General features: G+C 43.0%; 2 protein-coding genes across 5 annotated transcripts in view; one reads left to right on the top strand and one right to left on the bottom strand.

The window, feature by feature from the left end:
• GALK2 (galactokinase 2) overlaps positions 1–3913 on the top strand; it is a 223618-nt gene extending 219705 nt beyond the window's left edge. For 3 of the 4 annotated variants that reach the window (XM_064291988.1, XM_064291986.1, XM_064291987.1), the window contains one exon: positions 3341–3913. In XM_064291988.1, coding sequence (XP_064148058.1) covers positions 3341–3548 — 208 coding nt within the window. In that variant the 3' untranslated portion in view covers positions 3549–3913. The remainder of the gene's footprint in view (positions 1–3340) is intronic. The other variant, XM_064291989.1, reaches the window with a different exon arrangement.
• Positions 3914–6768: 2855 nt separating this feature from the next.
• The window catches only part of FAM227B (family with sequence similarity 227 member B), a 343918-nt gene continuing 327890 nt past the window's right edge, over positions 6769–22796 (bottom strand). The window contains exons 15-16 of the mRNA XM_023539060.2: positions 15572–15649; positions 6769–7070 (exon numbers count right to left, since the gene is read on the bottom strand). Coding sequence (XP_023394828.2) covers positions 6974–7070; positions 15572–15649 — 175 coding nt within the window. The 3' untranslated portion in view covers positions 6769–6973. The remainder of the gene's footprint in view (positions 7071–15571; positions 15650–22796) is intronic.

Genomic DNA, 22796 nt, shown 5'->3' with positions numbered 1-22796 from the left:
GGGAGAGAGCCATTTCAGTGCCATCAGGGCCCTCTGCCTTCCACAGGTCATCAAAGACAACGCAATGAAATAAACACACACCCAGGGTCCATTTGCTGGACCCAAACCAATTGGTCTGCAGTGGACATTGAGGGTTTACATTTCTTAAATAGACATCTATGCATATCTTCTTATACCTTTTCCATTTGAACAATATTTGAAGGCTGTGGCTTCTTAAATCTAAGACAATCCGAAAACACTGTTTCCAACCTGGCTATAAAAAATGTAGAAACTGTACTGGAAGGTCTGTTTTCTTAAGATTCCTGCCAATTTCCAGAGAGCAGAAGCTAGAAGTCTTTCTAGGTAAAGAATACACTTCTGACTGCTAATATTTATGTATATAATATATACTTTTGATGTATTTAAGCAAATATAATTGTTCAGCAACTGTTATTAGAATCAACCAAATGCCTGGAATTGTGCTGGGCATAAAGCTTTTCTGAGCTAATTAAATATCCATTTGTATAATACATACATATTTACTTATTTTGTAAAATAAATGAAATTGAATTGAAATACAAGGCACAATTCCTTAGTTTCCCTCTTTTTAGTTGCAGCAAAGCTGAGGTCTTACTTGACCTCCTCCCCACCCTCCCCATAGCTCTGTGCCTTGCACATTAGTAGGTGCTTCAAAGCCAAAAAAACCCAAAACCCGTTGCCACTGAGTCGGTTCCAACTCATAGTGACCCTACAGGACAGAGTAGAACTGCCCCATAGAGTTTCCAAGGAGTGCCTGGTGGATTCAAACTACTGACCTTTTGGTTAGCAGCCGTAGCTCTTAGCCACTACACCACCCGGGTTTCCATTAGGAGCTTAGTAGGTGCTTTATATTCAAATCATTTCATTTAAAAGTAGGAAATTTCAGTCAGGGTATATTGGGTGTTGGGCAGTTAGTTACGTGAATTACACTTTTCAGTGATAAAAAGATCAAAGGCAACATTCCTTATAACCTTCACCCCTCAGCTATCCCAGCTTTTGTTTTGTAGACCATGCTTTGTAAGGCAGAGGCTGCTTTTGTTGGCTTGGACCAATCTTTCCACATTATTCCCAATCCAATTGCCACAGTCATCAAAGGGTGTTTGCAGAATTTTAGGATTTTGCTGTGCATAACTCTTGTATTGCCTCTCTTATGTTCAACAGTCAGGAGATATACTTTTAATGTCTTATTGTTCTCCCAGAAAAAGTATAAATATGAAAGTTTAATAAACATCCTTTGCTCACCTACTTTTCTCTCTTAAAGTTTATATTGGTCTCCTGACTTTTAGATTTTTCTCTAGGGTTCCCATGCACACGCGAAAGAGTATATGAAGCCCCAGTGGGGAACACTGAAGACAGGACCCTTCTGCCATTGTTGTGTGTGCAGTGGACAGGCAGCTGACCACCTGCCTGGGCAGTCTTCTGATTTGTAATCACAAATGGCACTGACTCAAGGGCAGAAGCTGATTTATAATAGGACTTATCATCCTCTATTTGGGAAACATGAAAACCCTGATGATTTGGGACCACGTGGCTGACGCGATCCAGTCCATTTTCACCTGCGGTGAGCAGTGTAAGGACAGACAAACTCTAGAGGCTCAAAGCTGAAATATTTACCTGGGAAGATTCTAGTTTCTGCTCTCTGGAAACTGGCAGGAGTCTCAGGAATAGACCCTCTAGCAAAATTCCTATGGTTTTTGCAGCCAGATTAGAAACAATGCTCTCAGTTTGCTTTAGGTTCAAGTTTGAAATGCTAGCCTTCAAAAACTGTTCAAATGAGAAAGTGTAAGAAAAATGCCTAGAAGCCCACTGAAGACAATTAAAGACTGGTTGACTTGAATCCAGAAAATGGCATCGTTTAGGTCTTAAGAAATCAAGTAAGAGGGCACAGTGTTCTTCTCTAGACTGTGCCACGGTTTGCTTTCATGCCCAGATTTTAGGTCCTTCCTCAGTCTCCCCAGGGAGAGAGAGTTTGATGTGACTGCATATGGCAGCCTTTTTTCTTTTTTTTTAATTACCAAACTGCAAATGGGCTCTTTGCCAGTCTAGGAACTCAATTGGAGAATCTCAGGGCCAGAGATTTTTCAGTTCAGATGGTAGGAGTTTGGGTTCAGCTGCTGGGCCATAAGCTGAATGCTTGAGGGGCAGGATAAGATGAATAATCTTTATTTCTTTGCAAGAGTTTTTGTTTTCTTCCTTAAACATCTATTTTAATTCAAAAGCATATTTTAATGAATAAAACAGATGATGAAAAGGAATCAGTTGAGAAAATCACTGGGGGAAGAATGAATTCCTGGTGTGCAATAATTCTGATGTTCTAGGGTAGGGATAATAGTCTATTGATATTTTCCAGGAAGTAAAGTAGCTCATTTAGATGGAAAAAGGGACAAAATTATGCTAAATTAATTATAGAGTTTTTAATCTGCTACTAATTTGGAGTAAATTTTATTAGGAAGAATTGGAAGTACGTGTTAAATTTTGTTATTAGGATAAATTGCATCTTTCAAAGATGCCTTGTACTTCATGTAGGGCCTTTCACTTTGGTTCAAATCTTAGGTTCAAAACAGTTCCTGGTTGATGATGACTAAAATTACCTCTTACTGTGTGGTAGTTTATATAATAGTTTCCATCCCAGTCAGACACGTCTCGTCTGATGGTAAACTCTGAGTCCAGTTGTCAGAGCAGCTCCAGAGGACTCAGGGAACGTGGGCATGGATCTGTGGGGCCACCATCCTCTTTGTGGGAAGGTTTTCATAATTTTCCATTAGGGATTAAACAAACCAGTCAGCCTACAGCTTAATGATATGCTCTTTGTTGATAAATGTATTCAGCATGAATTTAGGCTGTTATGTGAAATAACTAAGTCTTAAGAATGCAACTGAACTAGCCATACTTGTGCAAGGATGTGCACTTTAAATTTTGATTTTCCTTCATTTGTTGTGACCTTCCGATTCATAATGTTGATAGTGTTCATTCCCTGTTTTCTTTTTACTGTCTTTTCCTGATTCACCCATAGGCTTGCTACACAAGTGGACTCAAGACTACCAGTGGGTTATTACAGCCCTCAGGAAACGGGAGTGCCTCTGACTTAGTATTTGCAGCCCAAACCAGGGACTAGCATTAGATACACTGAGCTTTAAAATCACTTTTTGAAGCAGTACACAGTTCCTTGTGTCCTAACATATTTGACAGCACCAAAAAAACCCCGTATATTCTCTTCTCAGAATTTGGGTAGGCTCTGTTTTTCTGTGTTCTATAAGCATAAGGCAAAGCACTCTCATTGTCATTTACAGGTTCTGATTTTTTTTTTTTCTCATTGTTTTAGGCAGTTTGGGGCTGAAGGGTCCCGACTTACTGGAGCAGGATGGGGAGGCTGCACGGTGTCGATAGTACCTGCTGACAAGCTGCCCAGCTTCCTAGCAAATGTGCAGGAAGCTTATTACCAGAGGAGTGATGGAAGCTCAGTACCCCAGACGCCGAGTGTGTTTGCTACAAAACCTGGAGGCGGGGCTTTGGTTTTCCTTGAGGCCTAAACAATGTAAAACATCTCAGAGAAACTATTTAGGGCATTTAAAAACTGGCAGGCCTTCCTATGCCACAGTAATTTAATCCTCTTTCTGTTTTGTATTATGAGGAACGGTTGCTATTATCAAGATGCGTTGCCAAAGAAACGGTTAAGAGCTCTCTATGCTTCATGATGACTATTTTTCCATCTTAAAATATGTTTTCTTCCAATAAAAGCCAAGATTATGCTTGGGCAGATCTTTTAAGGATGATTTACTGAGATTTATTGATTTGAAGGTTTTTGAAGATGAATATTAAAACACACACTGAATACTGACCTCTTCTCCTAAACTGGACTTGAATTAAACACACTGCTACCATTAAACAGACAGAACTGAGCTGTGTGCATTATTCTCGAGTGGCACGTATCTCTTGTGTCAGCTGGTATTCTTTTTCCTCAAAGGTGTAGTCTTCTGTTGATGATGACGATGATAATGATGCCAGGAATTCTCTCTCAACCCGATCTTCACAACGCTATTAAAATAGAACATTATTAAGGATTCACAGATTTTCCTGGACATTATATACTTGAATGTATATAGCTAAGACAAGAAGGTCCCTTAACTTTTTTTTAAATCATGTGATGTCACATAAAAGAAAAAAAACAAACAAACAAACAACTCACTGCCATAGAGTCCAATTCATAGCAACCCTGTAGGATGGAGTAGAACTGCCCCATAGGGTTCCCAAGGCTACTGTAGTTCTTTATGGAAGCAGACTACCACACCTGTTTCCTTTGGATTGGCTGGTGGGTTCCAACTAATGACTTTTTGGTTAGCAGCTGGGCGCTTATCCGCTGTGCCCCCAGGGCTCCATCACGTACATAATCACTTTCAATTCTTTTGGCCCTGAGCGTTCCATCATTTAATAGAGAAACTTAAATAAAAGACTCTTAATCTCTTTCTCTCTTCACATCAAAATAAAGTATTGTCTGGATGATAATTCAGATAATTTGATTTGTTCCTGGAATCTACTTCCTTCCTACCCTGTCCTACCTTTTCGCAAATGGCTCTGCAGTCCAAGGAGCCTGCCAACTGTCCTGGGAAACCCCACCCGTGCCTTGCGTCTGTTTTGTGTGTGTCTAGCCGGGCTTGTTAGTGTAGGTGGGCCAGTGTAGGGCAGGTGTGTAGGTATGCAGGTGACAGTGAGTATGAAAAAGCTTTAAAGTGGCTTCTGGGATTGGTTAGTTGTGTTGGTGGGTGAGTGTTTGCCAATGTTCAGAATATTTAGAAGACACTTGGGATCCAAAGTCAGCAGAAATGGTTGGCCATGCGTAGTGGCAATGAATAGGTTTTGCTCATGGATGGGCTACAGGAAGCCCTTCCTGAATTATGTGAAAATTCGGACCAAAACGAATTTTGCTGAAATCCTCAGGTAATTGAGACAGCAGTGGTCTCATGGCATGAATAATTCAGAAAATTATCTCAATTTTCTATTCTTCTATGGTTGCTTTTTCTTGTTGATGTGCAACTCAAAGACTGGACGTTATCATCTAAAATCTAAGTTTCAGAGAAGCCTGGGTAAATTGTCTTGTAATATTTCTCAAAGGGCAACAGCCGTACCTCAAGTACTAGGGAAGCCAATATCCTTTTCTTAAACTTCTGGTGCATTTTTGTTCTTAGCAAAAACGTTAGGAAGCGTGAGTCACATTTGCTGAAAGAATTTGGATTCTTTTAACCCAATAAACCCAAACTTAAATTTATTCAGATTTATAATTTTTTTTTTTTTTAAATATCTTGCCTTTTTTTTCCACAAAGAATTTGGGGTAGGTATATAATTTTTTAAGATACCTGGATTACTGTTTAAAAAAGAAGGGGGGGTGGCACATGCCATTTAGTTTTTCCTGTGGTTTCTCCTCCGATGGGTGGAAACTTCTAGCCCTCATGAAACAGGAATACTCTGCTTTGGCGGACACAGTCACTGTAAGCCAGGGGTCTACTCTGTTTGAGTTTCTGGCCTGAAGGAACTATTCTTCAATCTAGTCATTACCAAGTGGTGTTCTAGAAGTTATGAGAGATACCAAAAAATGTCTGGGAAAGATAGGGGCTGGGGCCATTGGAAAAAAGCTTCACGCAGAAGATGGAACTTGAACAGGGCCCTAAAGAGTGAGTAGACTTTGACAGATGAGGAGGAGGCATTGCAGATGAGCAAAACATGTAAGTACAGGTGATCATGGTGCATGCAGAAGGCTCAGTGGAAGCGAAGGATTTGCACTGGTCTGTAGTGAAGAATAAGATCGTCTATACTGGCTGGCTAGACCCAGCTTTTGAAGGTCTCCAAATCCAGGCAACATTTAGAACAGGGCTTACAAATCGGCAGCCCATAGACCATATCTGGTCTGCAAATGTGTTTAGTTTGACCCACTTGGGGTCCAAATCAGGAGATTTCATAGAAAAATCTGGACTATTGGCACTGGCAACAATGAAATAGAGCTTAGGTAGTAGCTGCCTTGTTTGGCTGAGGCACAGGGTCTCCAGCCACAGTCCCCACAATTCTTTACTTTCCCTGATACTGAAGCCATTTGCCAGCACACTTAACCTGTTGTTTTTCTTATACTAGATAAGTATTTCTCTGTACCCATGTGTCTAGCAAGAGTAGGAAAGATAGACCAAAAAAAAAAAAAAAAAAAAATGAAGAAGCATTTTTTGTGTGTGTGGAAATAAAGATAGTCCTATTTGTTTCTTAAACACCCGATGTTGTGCTCCTCTCTACCACCTTGTCTGTGCAGGGCTCCTGTTACACAGGAGCTGATGGGGATTCTTCTAGATTTTTAAGTGGAAGCCTAACATGCTGAAAGTCAGTTTCTATCTTCTTTCAGACCTCAGATTGTCCAATTTTCTGATTTATTGTATGCTGTTCTCAACATGTTCTTGTCTATTGGAAGAGAAGAAGGTCCTTCAGACTTAACAGAATTGCATATAATGTAAGGAGGAGCAGGGAAAACTGGTGTTGGAAAGATGAGACCGTCTCCTTTCTTTTCTTTCTCACACTTGAGTCCTGTTTTGGAACCTTATCCATTCTGTCTTGTGTTTCAGTTAATTGAGGGCAGAGACCATTCATCTAATGCATGAGTAGTTGGTGTCCAACATGCTTTAGTTGAATTATTAAAGGAAAATAAAATATGACTGCAAGCACCATACTTTTCTATTAGTTCACAGTTCTGAATGCATTTGGAAGTCTCCAGTTGCATACTTCCAACAGCCAGAACCAAAGAACAGGCATTTATGGGCATGAGGTTGTCCCTAACGTGCAAAACATGATTGCCTTAAACGTGTATGTGGATGAGTAAATAACAAGAATGTATTCTGTCCTGCCACTGTAACTTGGGTATGAAACCATAGATTGCTTATGAAATATTGGCCAGTCTATATAAGAGAAGCAAGCGAGAGACTTCTCAATTATGTTCACAGAGGAGACATACCAGTTTATTCAGGAACTTCTCAAAGTCATACTTAACATCGAAAGGTTTCTTGGTAGCCTTTGCTTGGAGTCTAATCATGGAATAAAGAAATTGGTTACCAAATTAATTATCTTTATATTGACATCATCTAATAACTGACATTTACAAAGCATTTAATATGCTGGGCATTTGCCCAGCACTTTACATGTATTAATTTAATCGCTCTCACAACAATCTTATAAAACCCACTGCCGTTGAGCTGATTCTGACTCATGGCAACCCTATAGGGCAGAGTAGAACTGTACCATAGAGTTTCCAAGGAGCACCTGGTAGACCTTTCGGTTAGTAGCCATAGACTTAAGCACCATGTCACCAGGGTTTCCATCTTATAACATAGGTACTATTATTATCCTACTTTATAAAGGAGGAAACATGCTCAGATAGGTTAAGTAACCTACTCACAGTCACGCAGCTAGTGAATAACAGAGGACTTGACTACAGCATTCTGACTTGAGCCCTCAATCCCAACCACTGTGTGTGCTGTGTTCCAGCAGTGCAGCTGTCTCTTCAGCGAGGTGGTTCACACAGAATTGCCTTAACTATTGCCCTCACCGGGCTCTGGCCTAGAGTTTAAGGAGGGACAGTGGGGGGAGAACTCTTCAGCGAGGTGGTTCACACAGAATTGCCTTAACTATTGCCCTCACCGGGCTCTGGCCTAGAGTTTAAGGAGGGACAGTGGGGGGAGAACTCTTCAGCGAGGTGGTTCACACAGAATTGCCTTAACTATTGCACTCACCGGGCTCTGGCCTAGAGTTTAAGGAGGGACAGTGGGGGGAGAACTCTTCAGCGAGGTGGTTCACACAGAATTGCCTTAACTATTGCCCTCACCGGGCTCTGGCCTAGAGTTTAAGGAGGGACAGTGGGGGGAGAACTCTTCAGCGAGGTGGTTCACACAGAATTGCCTTAACTATTGCCCTCACCGGGCTCTGGCCTAGAGTTTAAGGAGGGACAGTGGGGGGAGAACTCTTCAGCGAGGTGGTTCACACAGAATTGCCTTAACTATTGCACTCACCGGGCTCTGGCCTAGAGTTTAAGGAGGGACAGTGGGGGGAGAACTCTTCAGCGAGGTGGTTCACACAGAATTGCCTTAACTATTGCACTCACCGGGCTCTGGCCTAGAGTTTAAGGAGGGACAGTGGGGGGAGAACTCTTCAGCGAGGTGGTTCACACAGAATTGCCTTAACTATTGCCCTCACCGGGCTCTGGCCTAGAGTTTAAGGAGGGACAGTGGGGGGAGAACTCTTCAGCGAGGTGGTTCACACAGAATTGCCTTAACTATTGCACTCACCGGGCTCTGGCCTAGAGTTTAAGGAGGGACAGTGGGGGGAGAACTCTTCAGCGAGGTGGTTCACACAGAATTGCCTTAACTATTGCCCTCACCGGGCTCTGGCCTAGAGTTTAAGGAGGGACAGTGGGGGGAGAACTCTTCAGCGAGGTGGTTCACACAGAATTGCCTTAACTATTGCCCTCACCGGGCTCTGGCCTAGAGTTTAAGGAGGGACAGTGGGGGGAGAACTCTTCAGCGAGGTGGTTCACACAGAATTGCCTTAACTATTGCACTCACCGGGCTCTGGCCTAGAGTTTAAGGAGGGACAGTGGGGGGAGAACTCTTCAGCGAGGTGGTTCACACAGAATTGCCTTAACTATTGCCCTCACCGGGCTCTGGCCTAGAGTTTAAGGAGGGACAGTGGGGGGAGAACTCTTCAGCGAGGTGGTTCACACAGAATTGCCTTAACTATTGCCCTCACCGGGCTCTGGCCTAGAGTTTAAGGAGGGACAGTGGGGGGAGAACTCTTCAGCGAGGTGGTTCACACAGAATTGCCTTAACTATTGCACTCACCGGGCTCTGGCCTAGAGTTTAAGGAGGGACAGTGGGGGGAGAACTCTTCAGCGAGGTGGTTCACACAGAATTGCCTTAACTATTGCCCTCACCGGGCTCTGGCCTAGAGTTTAAGGAGGGACAGTGGGGGGAGAACTCTTCAGCGAGGTGGTTCACACAGAATTGCCTTAACTATTGCACTCACCGGGCTCTGGCCTAGAGTTTAAGGAGGGACAGTGGGGGGAGAACTCTTCAGCGAGGTGGTTCACACAGAATTGCCTTAACTATTGCCCTCACCGGGCTCTGGCCTAGAGTTTAAGGAGGGACAGTGGGGGGAGAACTCTTCAGCGAGGTGGTTCACACAGAATTGCCTTAACTATTGCCCTCACCGGGCTCTGGCCTAGAGTTTAAGGAGGGACAGTGGGGGGAGAACTCTTCAGCGAGGTGGTTCACACAGAATTGCCTTAACTATTGCCCTCACCGGGCTCTGGCCTAGAGTTTAAGGAGGGACAGTGGGGGGAGAACTCTTCAGCGAGGTGGTTCACACAGAATTGCCTTAACTATTGCACTCACCGGGCTCTGGCCTAGAGTTTAAGGAGGGACAGTGGGGGGAGAACTCTTCAGCGAGGTGGTTCACACAGAATTGCCTTAACTATTGCCCTCACCGGGCTCTGGCCTAGAGTTTAAGGAGGGACAGTGGGGGGAGAACTCTTCAGCGAGGTGGTTCACACAGAATTGCCTTAACTATTGCCCTCACCGGGCTCTGGCCTAGAGTTTAAGGAGGGACAGTGGGGGGAGAACTCTTCAGCGAGGTGGTTCACACAGAATTGCCTTAACTATTGCCCTCACCGGGCTCTGGCCTAGAGTTTAAGGAGGGACAGTGGGGGGAGAACTCTTCAGCGAGGTGGTTCACACAGAATTGCCTTAACTATTGCCCTCACCGGGCTCTGGCCTAGAGTTTAAGGAGGGACAGTGGGGGGAGAACTCTTCAGCGAGGTGGTTCACACAGAATTGCCTTAACTATTGCCCTCACCGGGCTCTGGCCTAGAGTTTAAGGAGGGACAGTGGGGGGAGAACTCTTCAGCGAGGTGGTTCACACAGAATTGCCTTAACTATTGCCCTCACCGGGCTCTGGCCTAGAGTTTAAGGAGGGACAGTGGGGGGAGAACTCTTCAGCGAGGTGGTTCACACAGAATTGCCTTAACTATTGCCCTCACCGGGCTCTGGCCTAGAGTTTAAGGAGGGACAGTGGGGGGAGAACTCTTCAGCGAGGTGGTTCACACAGAATTGCCTTAACTATTGCCCTCACCGGGCTCTGGCCTAGAGTTTAAGGAGGGACAGTGGGGGGAGAACTCTTCAGCGAGGTGGTTCACACAGAATTGCCTTAACTATTGCACTCACCGGGCTCTGGCCTAGAGTTTAAGGAGGGACAGTGGGGGGAGAACTCTTCAGCGAGGTGGTTCACACAGAATTGCCTTAACTATTGCACTCACCGGGCTCTGGCCTAGAGTTTAAGGAGGGACAGTGGGGGGAGAACTCTTCAGCGAGGTGGTTCACACAGAATTGCCTTAACTATTGCCCTCACCGGGCTCTGGCCTAGAGTTTAAGGAGGGACAGTGGGGGGAGAACTCTTCAGCGAGGTGGTTCACACAGAATTGCCTTAACTATTGCACTCACCGGGCTCTGGCCTAGAGTTTAAGGAGGGACAGTGGGGGGAGAACTCTTCAGCGAGGTGGTTCACACAGAATTGCCTTAACTATTGCACTCACCGGGCTCTGGCCTAGAGTTTAAGGAGGGACAGTGGGGGGAGAACTCTTCAGCGAGGTGGTTCACACAGAATTGCCTTAACTATTGCACTCACCGGGCTCTGGCCTAGAGTTTAAGGAGGGACAGTGGGGGGAGAACTCTTCAGCGAGGTGGTTCACACAGAATTGCCTTAACTATTGCCCTCACCGGGCTCTGGCCTAGAGTTTAAGGAGGGACAGTGGGGGGAGAACTCTTCAGCGAGGTGGTTCACACAGAATTGCCTTAACTATTGCCCTCACCGGGCTCTGGCCTAGAGTTTAAGGAGGGACAGTGGGGGGAGAACTCTTCAGCGAGGTGGTTCACACAGAATTGCCTTAACTATTGCACTCACCGGGCTCTGGCCTAGAGTTTAAGGAGGGACAGTGGGGGGAGAACTCTTCAGCGAGGTGGTTCACACAGAATTGCCTTAACTATTGCACTCACCGGGCTCTGGCCTAGAGTTTAAGGAGGGACAGTGGGGGGAGAACTCTTCAGCGAGGTGGTTCACACAGAATTGCCTTAACTATTGCGCTCACCGGGCTCTGGCCTAGAGTTTAAGGAGGGACAGTGGGGGGAGAACTCTTCAGCGAGGTGGTTCACACAGAATTGCCTTAACTATTGCACTCACCGGGCTCTGGCCTAGAGTTTAAGGAGGGACAGTGGGGGGAGAACTCTTCAGCGAGGTGGTTCACACAGAATTGCCTTAACTATTGCGCTCACCGGGCTCTGGCCTAGAGTTTAAGGAGGGACAGTGGGGGGAGAACTCTTCAGCGAGGTGGTTCACACAGAATTGCCTTAACTATTGCACTCACCGGGCTCTGGCCTAGAGTTTAAGGAGGGACAGTGGGGGGAGAACTCTTCAGCGAGGTGGTTCACACAGAATTGCCTTAACTATTGCACTCACCGGGCTCTGGCCTAGAGTTTAAGGAGGGACAGTGGGGGGAGAACTCTTCAGCGAGGTGGTTCACACAGAATTGCCTTAACTATTGCACTCACCGGGCTCTGGCCTAGAGTTTAAGGAGGGACAGTGGGGGGAGAACTCTTCAGCGAGGTGGTTCACACAGAATTGCCTTAACTATTGCACTCACCGGGCTCTGGCCTAGAGTTTAAGGAGGGACAGTGGGGGGAGAACTCTTCAGCGAGGTGGTTCACACAGAATTGCCTTAACTATTGCACTCACCGGGCTCTGGCCTAGAGTTTAAGGAGGGACAGTGGGGGGAGAACTCTTCAGCGAGGTGGTTCACACAGAATTGCCTTAACTATTGCACTCACCGGGCTCTGGCCTAGAGTTTAAGGAGGGACAGTGGGGGGAGAACTCTTCAGCGAGGTGGTTCACACAGAATTGCCTTAACTATTGCACTCACCGGGCTCTGGCCTAGAGTTTAAGGAGGGACAGTGGGGGGAGAACTCTTCAGCGAGGTGGTTCACACAGAATTGCCTTAACTATTGCACTCACCGGGCTCTGGCCTAGAGTTTAAGGAGGGACAGTGGGGGGAGAAGAGTGAAAGAGGCTGGTAAGGGCAAGATCTGAGGAAGAAAAAGGAGATGAAAAGGGCTGAAGGGTGAGGGTACTCGCTAGACTAAACTCACGGAGGGCAGGACCCTGTCTCATTCATCCTAATATCTGCCAGGAGGCCAGCATGGTTTCTGTCACCAAGTGCTCAGTCAAGACATATTTATGAATGAGTCAAGTGGTTGAATTCAGGAGGCAGCAGGAAGCTCTCCAGAGATCCAAGGCTGAGGCAGGCTAGGCAAGGAGAAAAAGGAACTTGGGACAAGGGAGAAGCATTAACAAGGGAAAGACAGATGAAAGAAAAATGATAACAAAAAAGGGCATAAGGCTATTGATGACAATTCTTAAAACTGGTAATTTTCAAGTGAAAATTTAAAAATTATTTTTCTTCCATGAGATTGGTAGGAAGTGAACTTTCTGCAGATTCCAAGAGCACTTTGGAAAGTTTGGATTAGCCAACCCCTGGCAAGGCCTACTCTAGATTTCTTCAGCCTTTAGTCCAGGGCACCCTTCCTGGGCCACACTGTTTCAGAGGCTTCTTGCCTTAGTTCCCTGTGACTCAGAGAGGCCCCCTCACGCATTTTCTGCTTTGTCTTTGCCAATTTTATCTCTTCAACCTGGGTTTTCTCCTCACTTCTTATTACCTTCTGGAATTCACATCTCACCTACTATGCTTGTCTCAAATCTGGCTCCTGAAGTCTGGGTCTCTTCCTCATAGTCCTACTTAGACATTCTCCATACTCTCCCTGGTGCCCTTTCTCAAGAGCACCTTCTTAGAATCTCTGTGAGCTGCAAGCCATCCTGAGACTCTGGGTCATCTCACTTTGTTAAAATCAACCCTGTCTTCCAATGCACTCTTTTAACTTATTTGTAATCTTCTTTTTTTTCCAACAGCTTTATTGACATATGCCACATAACATAATTTTTACCCTTTTAAAGTGTATGATTCAGTGGTTTTAGTATATTCACAAAGTTGTCCAACCATCACCACTCTCTACCCTCCCTCCCCTCTTTCTGATTACCTTCCCTCTCCATGGGTATCTCTTTTTTTAAGATTACAGATGGAAGCTTATAGGCTGGGCCTATAAATTTAACAGGCAACCAGACATATATCCACGTGAGTATTTTTCCATCCACTTTTTCCAACAATGTGCCAATCTGTAAACCATATGTGAAGCTTCTTGAGAGCTGCTGTGAGAATTGTCCTACATTCTCTGGCATATCCTCACCGGTGAGAAATCGGTTTTTTGCAGATTTGGATTTTGGAAATTTGTAAAACTCACTTGGAATTGGATCTTATAATTTAGGTGTTGCAAAGAGGAAAGCTGAGTGATAAGGTTTTTAGTTTAGGTTCTAAACTAATGGGTTGGATTTTCTCAGGTACCTGGGCAACTGGCTTTGTAAGTTCTATAATAGTCATCAGAAGCATGGCAGCAGGACCGGCACAAAGCTGAAGGGCTGTACTCATCTAAGCATTGTGTACATATGTGCGTGTGAAGAGGTGAGTCAGTCTCGTGACTCTATAGCTTTTCCTTTTATACTCTGTAATTTATAAAACAAGCAACAACGAGCCCAATTTTCCTTCCTTCACTGGATGCGAATGTTTGCATGTGTCGGGGCAGAAGGGGAACAAAGAAGTTGCCTGAGAAAGACCACCTAAATAGGATGTTTTTATATAGTTTACATCTTACCTAGGGCAGGACATGGGTATGGGTTTATTTTAAAAGGCCATGAGTTTAAGGCCTATGACTGGAGGAGTAAGAGGAGATGATGACGATGATAATGTTTGACAGTTAACTGAATTATTAATTAAATTATCAAGTGGGTGATTTTGTAGATAAGGAAAGTGGAAGTTTTGTTCCAAATGAACTGAGTAGAAAACCTCTTAGCAGACAATAGAGTTGATGTATTTTTACATAATAATCCCACTGTAGTTTTAGATAACAAATTTGTCAGATTAAAAGTTTTTTTAGCTCTATAAAGTCGAATAAGAAACAAACCTATCAATCTCCTTGTCGATTTTTTCCTGCCGCTGCCTTAGGAGTTTCATTTCTTCATTAATTCTGTTCTTTTCTCTATAAAATTAAAGTTTGGAGTTAAGTTTTAAAATAAAAAGCAGGAATTTGTAATTATGAAAGAATAAATCAGCAATTTCTACATGTCAGTAATAGTTTTTTACAAACCAGTTCTTCAGAATTCCCTCCCTATGTCCTCCTTGGTGTGGGGAGTCCCCCAGCTCATCCCTTCTTATAAACATGGACTGAAAGCATCAACCTTGACAGCTGAGCATGGCCTGGACACCATCTTGCTGCTTCGACACGGGCTTTCCAGCAAGGTGTCCATCCTGTTCTTCCCACCAAGCATAGAAAACATGAGGGCTGTGTGTGTAAGTGCAGGGTTGGGGAGGTGGGAGCCAGTGGAAAGCAAGGACTCACACTCCTGCTTGGCCCACTGCGTAGGACCTCGCTGGGTGCCCTTCCATTTACCTCTCTTTGACGTATTGCCTGAACAGCATCAGGTACCCAAAGGGAGGTTGCCCACATTTTTTTTTTTTTTTTAAGGTGATGAAATCTCCAGGTAGTGACCTTGATATCATGGACATAAGAATTAGACCTTGCCAATTTTTTCTATCAAAAAACTGATGGAATTCTCACATTAACCCATTCCTAGCCTCCTAGCAGAGTCCCTGGGTGGCACAACAGTGAAGTGCTCGATTATTGGCCAAGAGATTGGTGGTTCAAACCCACCCAGAGGGGCCTTGGAAGACAGGCCTGGTGATCTGCTTCTGAAAGGTCATGGCCTTGTAAACCCTATGGAGCAGTTCTACCCTGCACACATGGGGCCACCATGAGTCGGAATCGACTTGATGGTAACTGACAATAACAGCAGCAGCAGCTTCCCAGCACACAAGAATAGCATGGCTGTCCATGAGCAATTATTTAAATTAAGCACAAAATTGAAAACATTTCTTCAAGAAAACAGTTCAGAAAAGACTTCCCTTTCTTTTTTTCCTCCATACCACCCCAGATGCTACCCCAGCTCTAGGGAACTCCTACTGCAGGAAACCTTTTTGCTCTTCTTCCAGGACTGATCTTTGTAAACTGATGATACTCTAACCCCTATTCCCTGGTGCTTTCTCTTGGCATGTCTATCTTGGGATACATCCCCCCAGTCACACCACAGCAAAACTTCCTGCCTTTCTCCAGTCCTTGACACTTGCCATGGCTCTGTGGGCAAAACAGGTACCCGTGACCCTTACCTGAAAAGAATCTCAGAGTCTGTAAGATGCTCAGAAATGACACTCCTCATCAGTAAAATAAGGAGTTTAGTTTAGATGATTCCTATGATCACTTCCAGCTGTAAAAAAAAAGTCTATTTTTTTTTTATATTTAGCAATAATATGGCATCAACTTACATCCTAAAATCCTTTTGGTTCCTCACAAATTGTTTTTTTGCCTCCTTTATAATATCACAGTAAGTTGGAGCAGGTGATGTGTTAGGCTTATGGTTAAGGAAAAATGTCCAATTAGGAACATTTGGGGAAGGTAAATAAATGGTGCACTTCATAGGTGGACCAAGAGGGCCATGTGGTCTGGGCCTCCCAGTCAGAAGGGTCTCAAGTGTGAACATGAATATTATGCCTGGCGTTACACTGAGAGGGGTGAGAGAAAATGCCAGACCACTTCAAATTTGTGTCCTGTTCATAGTGAGCTGTGACTTAGTAGTTTCATAAATCCTATAATTGTCTTTTTTGTGTGTTTTAAAAGTAATGATTTAAATGTAAACATTAAAAATGTACCAAAATTATTGTAACCCTTTTTAGGCATTTCTTCATTTTTACATATACTGAAACCCTCAAGAAATGGAAGAGCCCAAATGTCTCTTGCCTTTTGAGAGGCTCTGGAGGTAACTGGCAGCATCTGTTGGCAGCCTTGGCCTGGTTTCTGCTCACTGCACAGAAGGTGGTGAGCAGGAGGTGCAAATGTACCATTAATGAGATTGGGCTTCTGTCCCATCTGTTTCTGGTCAGCCTGTGGCTGTGTCCTTAGCTCTGGTCTCAGCCCATGCTTGTGTCTAGGGAAGCAACTGACAAATGAGCAAGTGACTCAAGGAGGCAGCTTGTTTTAAAACAAGAGCTTAGCTTCACTGAGACACTAGGCACCCTTCAAGCTCTGCCATCACCAAGACACAGGCTGAGACTGTCCTCCTGCAGCCCAGCCCCCCGACCCTGAACTACACTTCAGCACTCCCTCTAGCTTTCTCTGAATCTGGTTTGCCAATTTTTTATTTGTTTTCTATTTCGGGGCTGTTCTTGATGCTCATTTTAATCTTACTTGTCTTGTATAAGAATGTTAGGAAGGGACCAGTGGATTTACTCTCTGGCACAAGACCACGTAGGCAATTAACCTATGACCTTAATTTCCTCAGCTGTGTATCAACTGAGATAACCAGAAGAAAAACATAAATGGCTTCACAGCAAAGGTTCTAACAATAAACTCGAATCACATTTATGTCTTACCTACGAAGCTCTAAACTATTCAGGAAGTATCTTCATTCATTTATAATTTGAACATAAAGATCTTAGAATCAAGTCAAAAAACACCTGGTTTCCTGTGCACCCGACTGCTTTATCGACAATGCCAGATGTTGTTATCAATTCTCTTGCCGCAGTCCATTTAAACCAGGCTTCGTAACGGCATCACTGACTTTTTTTTTTTTTGAAGCAGCGCGGATAAGCAGACCATGTTACATCCTAGCAAGCCCAGAGTGTGAGAGGGGCTGGATGCTTTTGTTACCCTGAACAGGATCAAAATTCCCTGACACGGAGTTTAAAGAGAAGCCCGTTGCTATTTATTGACGCTTTTCAAGTTTATTTTCCCCCTTAATCACGTCCAGGTTTAAGAATATAATTTTCTTTTAAGAAAGAGATGAGCCTTATTTTACTGTTTCATCTCATAATGATACGTGGCTCTTGAGCTTACAATTTAATGAAAAGCTTACTTGCATTATGTTAATGAAAATCACATGAGTGCAGTAATAGTGTCCACACCTCCAGGAGACAGACTGATAGTGACAACTGCATTTACAACCTCATTGCACTCTTACTGGCTTATTGCGACCTTTTTGGCTTCGGGAATGAGTTCTGAAGCAATATTGGGAAGTCCACAAGATATGTCTGTAGTGCCCTTCACTCGTCTTCTGTGGGCACTCTTTTGTAGTGTCCTCTTAGCTCGTCCCCTCTCCTTGGCTGGCCCTGGTAGGCCACATTTCCTTTTCCTGGAGAAGGCCTCATTTTGGCACTTGAGCCCTGTTTCCAGTGTGTCCCTAGAGGCAGTACATTTTACTCCCGGAGAGAAGCTTGACAATTATACAGGTTATATTCAAACAGTAACTGTCACGGAATGACCAATTTATCAGCTGGAAGTTCCTATTTTTGCAGATCGTTCTGATGACTTGGGGTCAGGAACACAGCGTTGTCTTCAGGAATGACAGTCATGCACAATTTCTGACCTGCACACTGTGCAAATGACTGTGCTCAGGGGTCTTCTAATCAACACTGCCGGGATCAGTTGTCTACGTGAACCAGTTTTCCCTTGATATTAATCAAGTCTGTATTGGTATACAATTTCAAACTAAAACTTCATCAGGCTAGATGAAAGTAACCTGGTACTTTCAAACTTTTTCAGATTTCATTCTGTGTAAGTAATATTTTTGATTATTCAGTAAATGATAGCATTAAGGACACACTAGTCCTCAATTCTACAAGTGAAGTTGTGGAAGCCCACATTAAATAATGAAAGCAGAAAAAAAAAATGAAAACTTACTAACTCTTCATTTTGACCCATGTTTCAACAAGATTCAAAAAATATTACAGTACAAAGAATATTATGGCAGCATTAACGTAGTTAAAAGAAAAATTTTCCCATAATCCCATCTCCAAAAAATAAAAAATATTTTCATTTTTCTATGCATGTCCCTTTCTATGTTTATACACAAATACATATTTTACATTATTGTTATAATGGAGTTGTTTCTTTACCCACCATAGTATCATAACTTCCCTATGCATCTAGGTTTTATAGTAATTATTTGATGTTTGCAGAAGGTTTCACTAAGTGTAGGTACCAAAAAGTTCTATTGCCTTAATGGTAGCGTAGTACAAACATTGCTGGTGTTCGTCATGTGAAATCACCATTTTCTCCTCTCTTCCTCAATTGTCTGTTCCATTATGACATCCCCCCCCCCCCCCCGCCCAAGAGCTTAGTAAGGGAGGTCTGTATGTCTCCTACCTCAGGTCTTTCTGAATTCTGGGAGAAGATAGCCTTGGCCTTGCTCAGCTTGAGGCTAGAGAGATTGACGTGGTCTAAAAGAGCCTGAAATCCAAGTTATGCCAGATTCCCATCTTTACTTTCCCTCCCTTTGCCTGTTGCAGCCCGTGAAGGTGTCCAGCAGCACTAGAAGAGAAGGCTCAGCAATTTTCCTGAACTAAGTGGTACCTGGAACTATCAGGCTACTTTTAATGCCTGTCTTAGTGCCCCTGCTACATCACATGACAAAAAGTCCAAGATCTCTGAGTAAAAGTTGCAGAAAATTGAATATAATTCTTCTTGTAAAACTCTTAGTACAACTAATGATATATTTTTCCTAAAGCACAGATAATCTTGAGCTGCTTAAATTTAATTTGGATGCAGCAATTTCATGCTATTATTTAATTTCTCCCTTAGAGTGACTACTAGACTTCCAAGGATTTAACCTTCCACAAAGTTATATCATGCTCTTGAGCATGGTTTCCACGATGAAGTATTTGTGAAAAAGTCGTCACTCTGAACTAATTGAATTTTTTTGCCTTGAACATTCATTATATACTATTGGTATTAAAACAAAGAACTATGTTTTATTTCTTGTAAATTATTTATTTTGAACATATGGCATTAATTAAATGAACCTGGTATACATTTGTTAGTGATTGAATTGTGTTCCCCAGAAATATGTGTTGTAAATCCTCTCCTCTGTGCCTGTGGATACAATCTCATTTCAGAATGGGTTGTCTTTGTTATGTTAATGAGGGAGGCTGGGTTAGTATAGGGTATGTCTTGAGTCAATCTCTTAGAAAATATAAAATAAGCAGATTAAGCAAGCAGAGATGGAGGAAGAAATATGCCAAGCCACATGAAGATCTCCCAGGAGCAGAACCTCAAACAGGCAAGGACTTTCCCTCCAGAGCCGACAGAGAGAGAAAGCCTTCTCCTGGACCTGGGACCCTGAATTTGGACTTCTAGCCTCCTAAGCTGTGAGAAAATAAATTTCTGTTTGTTAAAGCCATCCACTTGTGGTATTTCTATTATAGGAGCAGTAGACAACTAAGACAACATTTTTTAGCAAAGTCATTCTAATTGTCTACAACATTTGGTCATGTTTGTACATTTGTCTTGTATAATGAGGTTCTGGGCTGTGCGATGTTAGTGTTGACTAAGAGCTCAGCATTTTCTTGCACTACTCAATTGCTATGGTTTTCAGTAGATTTCTGTTAATCCATATTAATGGATACCTTAATGTTTATTCTTTTCAGATACGTAAGGCCATCAATTTTTACCAACTGTAAATTATGAAGAACGGCTATATTCTATTCCTTGGAGATAAATGTGGCAATATGTTATCCAGTTCCTCTGTCTGAATTGTCCTCATACTTCATTTTCCCATGTACTACATGGAGGCTACATGGACAGCAATTAAATGGAGAAAAACCCATTTGGGGTCAAATGAAATGGTCGTATTCTGGGACTTCACAACAGTTGTGGTTGGAATGTAACAAACCAAGATCTGGAGACATCCCAGAGGTCCCAATTCAAAGCCTTTAAAAATCACAGAATATTAGAGAAAATAGGCCCTTAGAAATTGTAGGGTCCAATTCTATTTGAGTAAAAGATTATTTAAAAAAAAAAAACACAAACCCACCACCATTGAGTCAATTATGACTCATAACAACCCTATAAGGCGGAGTAAGGCTGCCCCAGGAGGTTTCCAAGGCTGTAAATCTTTACGGAAGCAGACTGCCACATCCTCCTCCCTGGAGCAGGCTGGTGGCTCTGAACTGCCAACCTTCTGGTTAGCAGCTGAGTGCTTTAACCACTGCCCCACCAGGGCTCCTAGATTATAGATTACGGATGAAGAAAATGTGATATTCAGGAAAGAATGGCCCAGGGGCAACTTTTGCTCATTATCCTAGGATAAGGCTGTAGAAGCTTTTGTTGTCTTCCTCACATCTCTCAGAGAGACTTCTTGGGGTATCCTCTGATTGCTTCTGAGACTCCCAGGTTTAGGGCCAACGTGCCCATTCTACACATAATGTTAGTGTAAAACAAGTAAAAGGAACCTGGGCAGCAAGCAGTGGCCAGAATCTCCTCATTTCTACGTGAGAATTCACGTATTATTTAACCCTAAAAAATAAATTCTTGAAATAATTAGCGTGTGGTCTAAACTGATCTTGGAGCAATTATCTTCTGCCTAATATTAGCCCTTGCTTATACCGCAAATATTTTAAGGTCAGATGTGCAAGAATGTCAAACACTCAGAACATAGCCATGTGTCCAGAAATTTAAAAAGAAAGGAAAGAAAGAAAAATAAATAAAGGGAGAAGCTGTTAGGTACCATATTCCCTGGGACATAGTATCACTGTTGGAAATCTAACCCAGAATCTACATAGCCTGGTGTTATGTGCAAAATAGGGTTACTATATTAGTAAGTTTCATTATTTAATGTATCACTTAGCAGCAGATTCTAGACATTTAAAGAATAGTCTATTGGAGATTTTAACTAGAAATATTCACCAACTTGGCAAGACTTCTACAAGGCACTAAGACACCAAGATGAATATGACATGATGTTTGCTCTTAAGAAGCTACTAGGAATGAGAAGTGATAGCAGACAGGTGATCAAGTAGGGGACAGACGGACTAAACAAAATAAACATAAAGACTTTAAGAGCACAGCAATCTGTGCAGGACAGTCCTGAGTTGGGTGAGGGTGCTCCTCTGTGCTGCCCCAGCATCTCCGTCACTGCAGACACTAGTTCAGTCTTTGCTGTTGGATTGCTTAGCACCCTCCTACTACCAGGGCTGCTGTGCAATTCAGTACGTGGTTATTGTTCTTCGCCTACTGAATACGCACTCTTATTGATATCTCAGTGCAGCTGAGTCTTGGGTTTCATCTTGAAAACCCTAGTCATCATCGTAACGTTAATTATTTTTTGCTCTATGGTTGAAAAGAGCCAGGAAGTATGACATACCTTTAAGAAAACCACTCACTAAAACGATCAATGTAGCATGTAGGAATTGTTGGGATGGTGCATGTTTTGTTACGTATATTTTCATCACAATTAAAAATTATTCATTGGTGATTCAAATGGTCAGCTTTAGTTATCTGGAAAATTTATTTATGGGTAATAGTTTACTACTTGATAAGGCTGGATAAACAAGTTGGTGATTTAGAGAGATTCTGGAATTTTTTCAATTTATGCCCTTGAACGGAAACCCTGGTGGTGTAGTGGTTAAGACCTATGGCTGCTAACCAAAAGGTCAATGATTCAAATCCACTTGGCACTCCTTGGAAACCCTACGGGGCAGTTTTACTCTGTCCTATAGGGTCACTATGAGTTGGCATTGACTCGACGACAACGGGTTTGGTTTTTGGTTTTTTATGCCCTTGAACAGCGGCAGCTTCAAGGGCTGCCTGGAGGAACTTCAGCCATCCCCATTATTTGCTTCAAGTCCTTTACCCTCCACAAATCTATTCCAAATCAACATACAAATTTTGGTCTTGCTTTGCAAATGCAGGTTCAAGCCAAGTTCCTAATCCTTGTAACCGAATTGCATGTCCAAGCCCCTCACATAAAGACAGACTTTCTGCAGTTGACACTTCCCCACGATGAAGCACCCTTGAACAGTAGTAACAAAACAGAACAAATACATCTGAAATAACCACCAAAAAGAGCCAATTCAGTTTTTCCTTGAATAAGCTGGGCTTCAGCTCTGTATGTCTTGTACTTTCTGGAGTCAGGAGCACCTCACAGCATCCATGCAGGGACTGGCCATGCTTTTCACGGGGTGAATGCGTGGTGACGTATAGGTTTTGTTTACTTTCCCTTTTGCCTGCCTACCTCCCAGGAGGAGAAATGGCTTGGGTTAGTGGGTAGTCAATTATTATCTACTCAATTTTTTACGTTTGTTTGAAATATTGCTTTCCAGTCCTAAATTCTAAGCATTCAAAAAGCTTAGGCTTTCCTTGAATTTATTAACCAAAAAGATGTATAGCAAGAACATCCAGTTTTTCAACTTTAAGTTCATTTAAGCTATTTGAAAAAGAAGTTTTCTTCTTTTATTTGATACAAACTGGGCTTTACCATGCTTATACTAAATTACAAAAGAAAAAAAAGCTATTACTAACTGGCTAGGACAAAAGTCTCTTCCTTCTCCACCTTCTGTCCCCACTGAGCCACGTTTATAATCTGAAGTCCAAATGGTGGCTAAACATTGATACGACCCACTCCCTGGAACCTGACTTCCTAAGGCAACTCAAATCTATTTATTTCATTAGTCAGTTTAATAACAAGTTTGGTGAATTGTGGTTTGTGTCTTGTATATT

Source organism: Loxodonta africana, chromosome 10, assembly GCF_030014295.1.
Source record: "Loxodonta africana isolate mLoxAfr1 chromosome 10, mLoxAfr1.hap2, whole genome shotgun sequence".
Lineage (NCBI taxonomy): Eukaryota > Metazoa > Chordata > Mammalia > Proboscidea > Elephantidae > Loxodonta > Loxodonta africana.
Note: the sequence above shows the minus strand (reverse complement) of the source record. Positions and strands in the feature narration are given on the sequence as shown.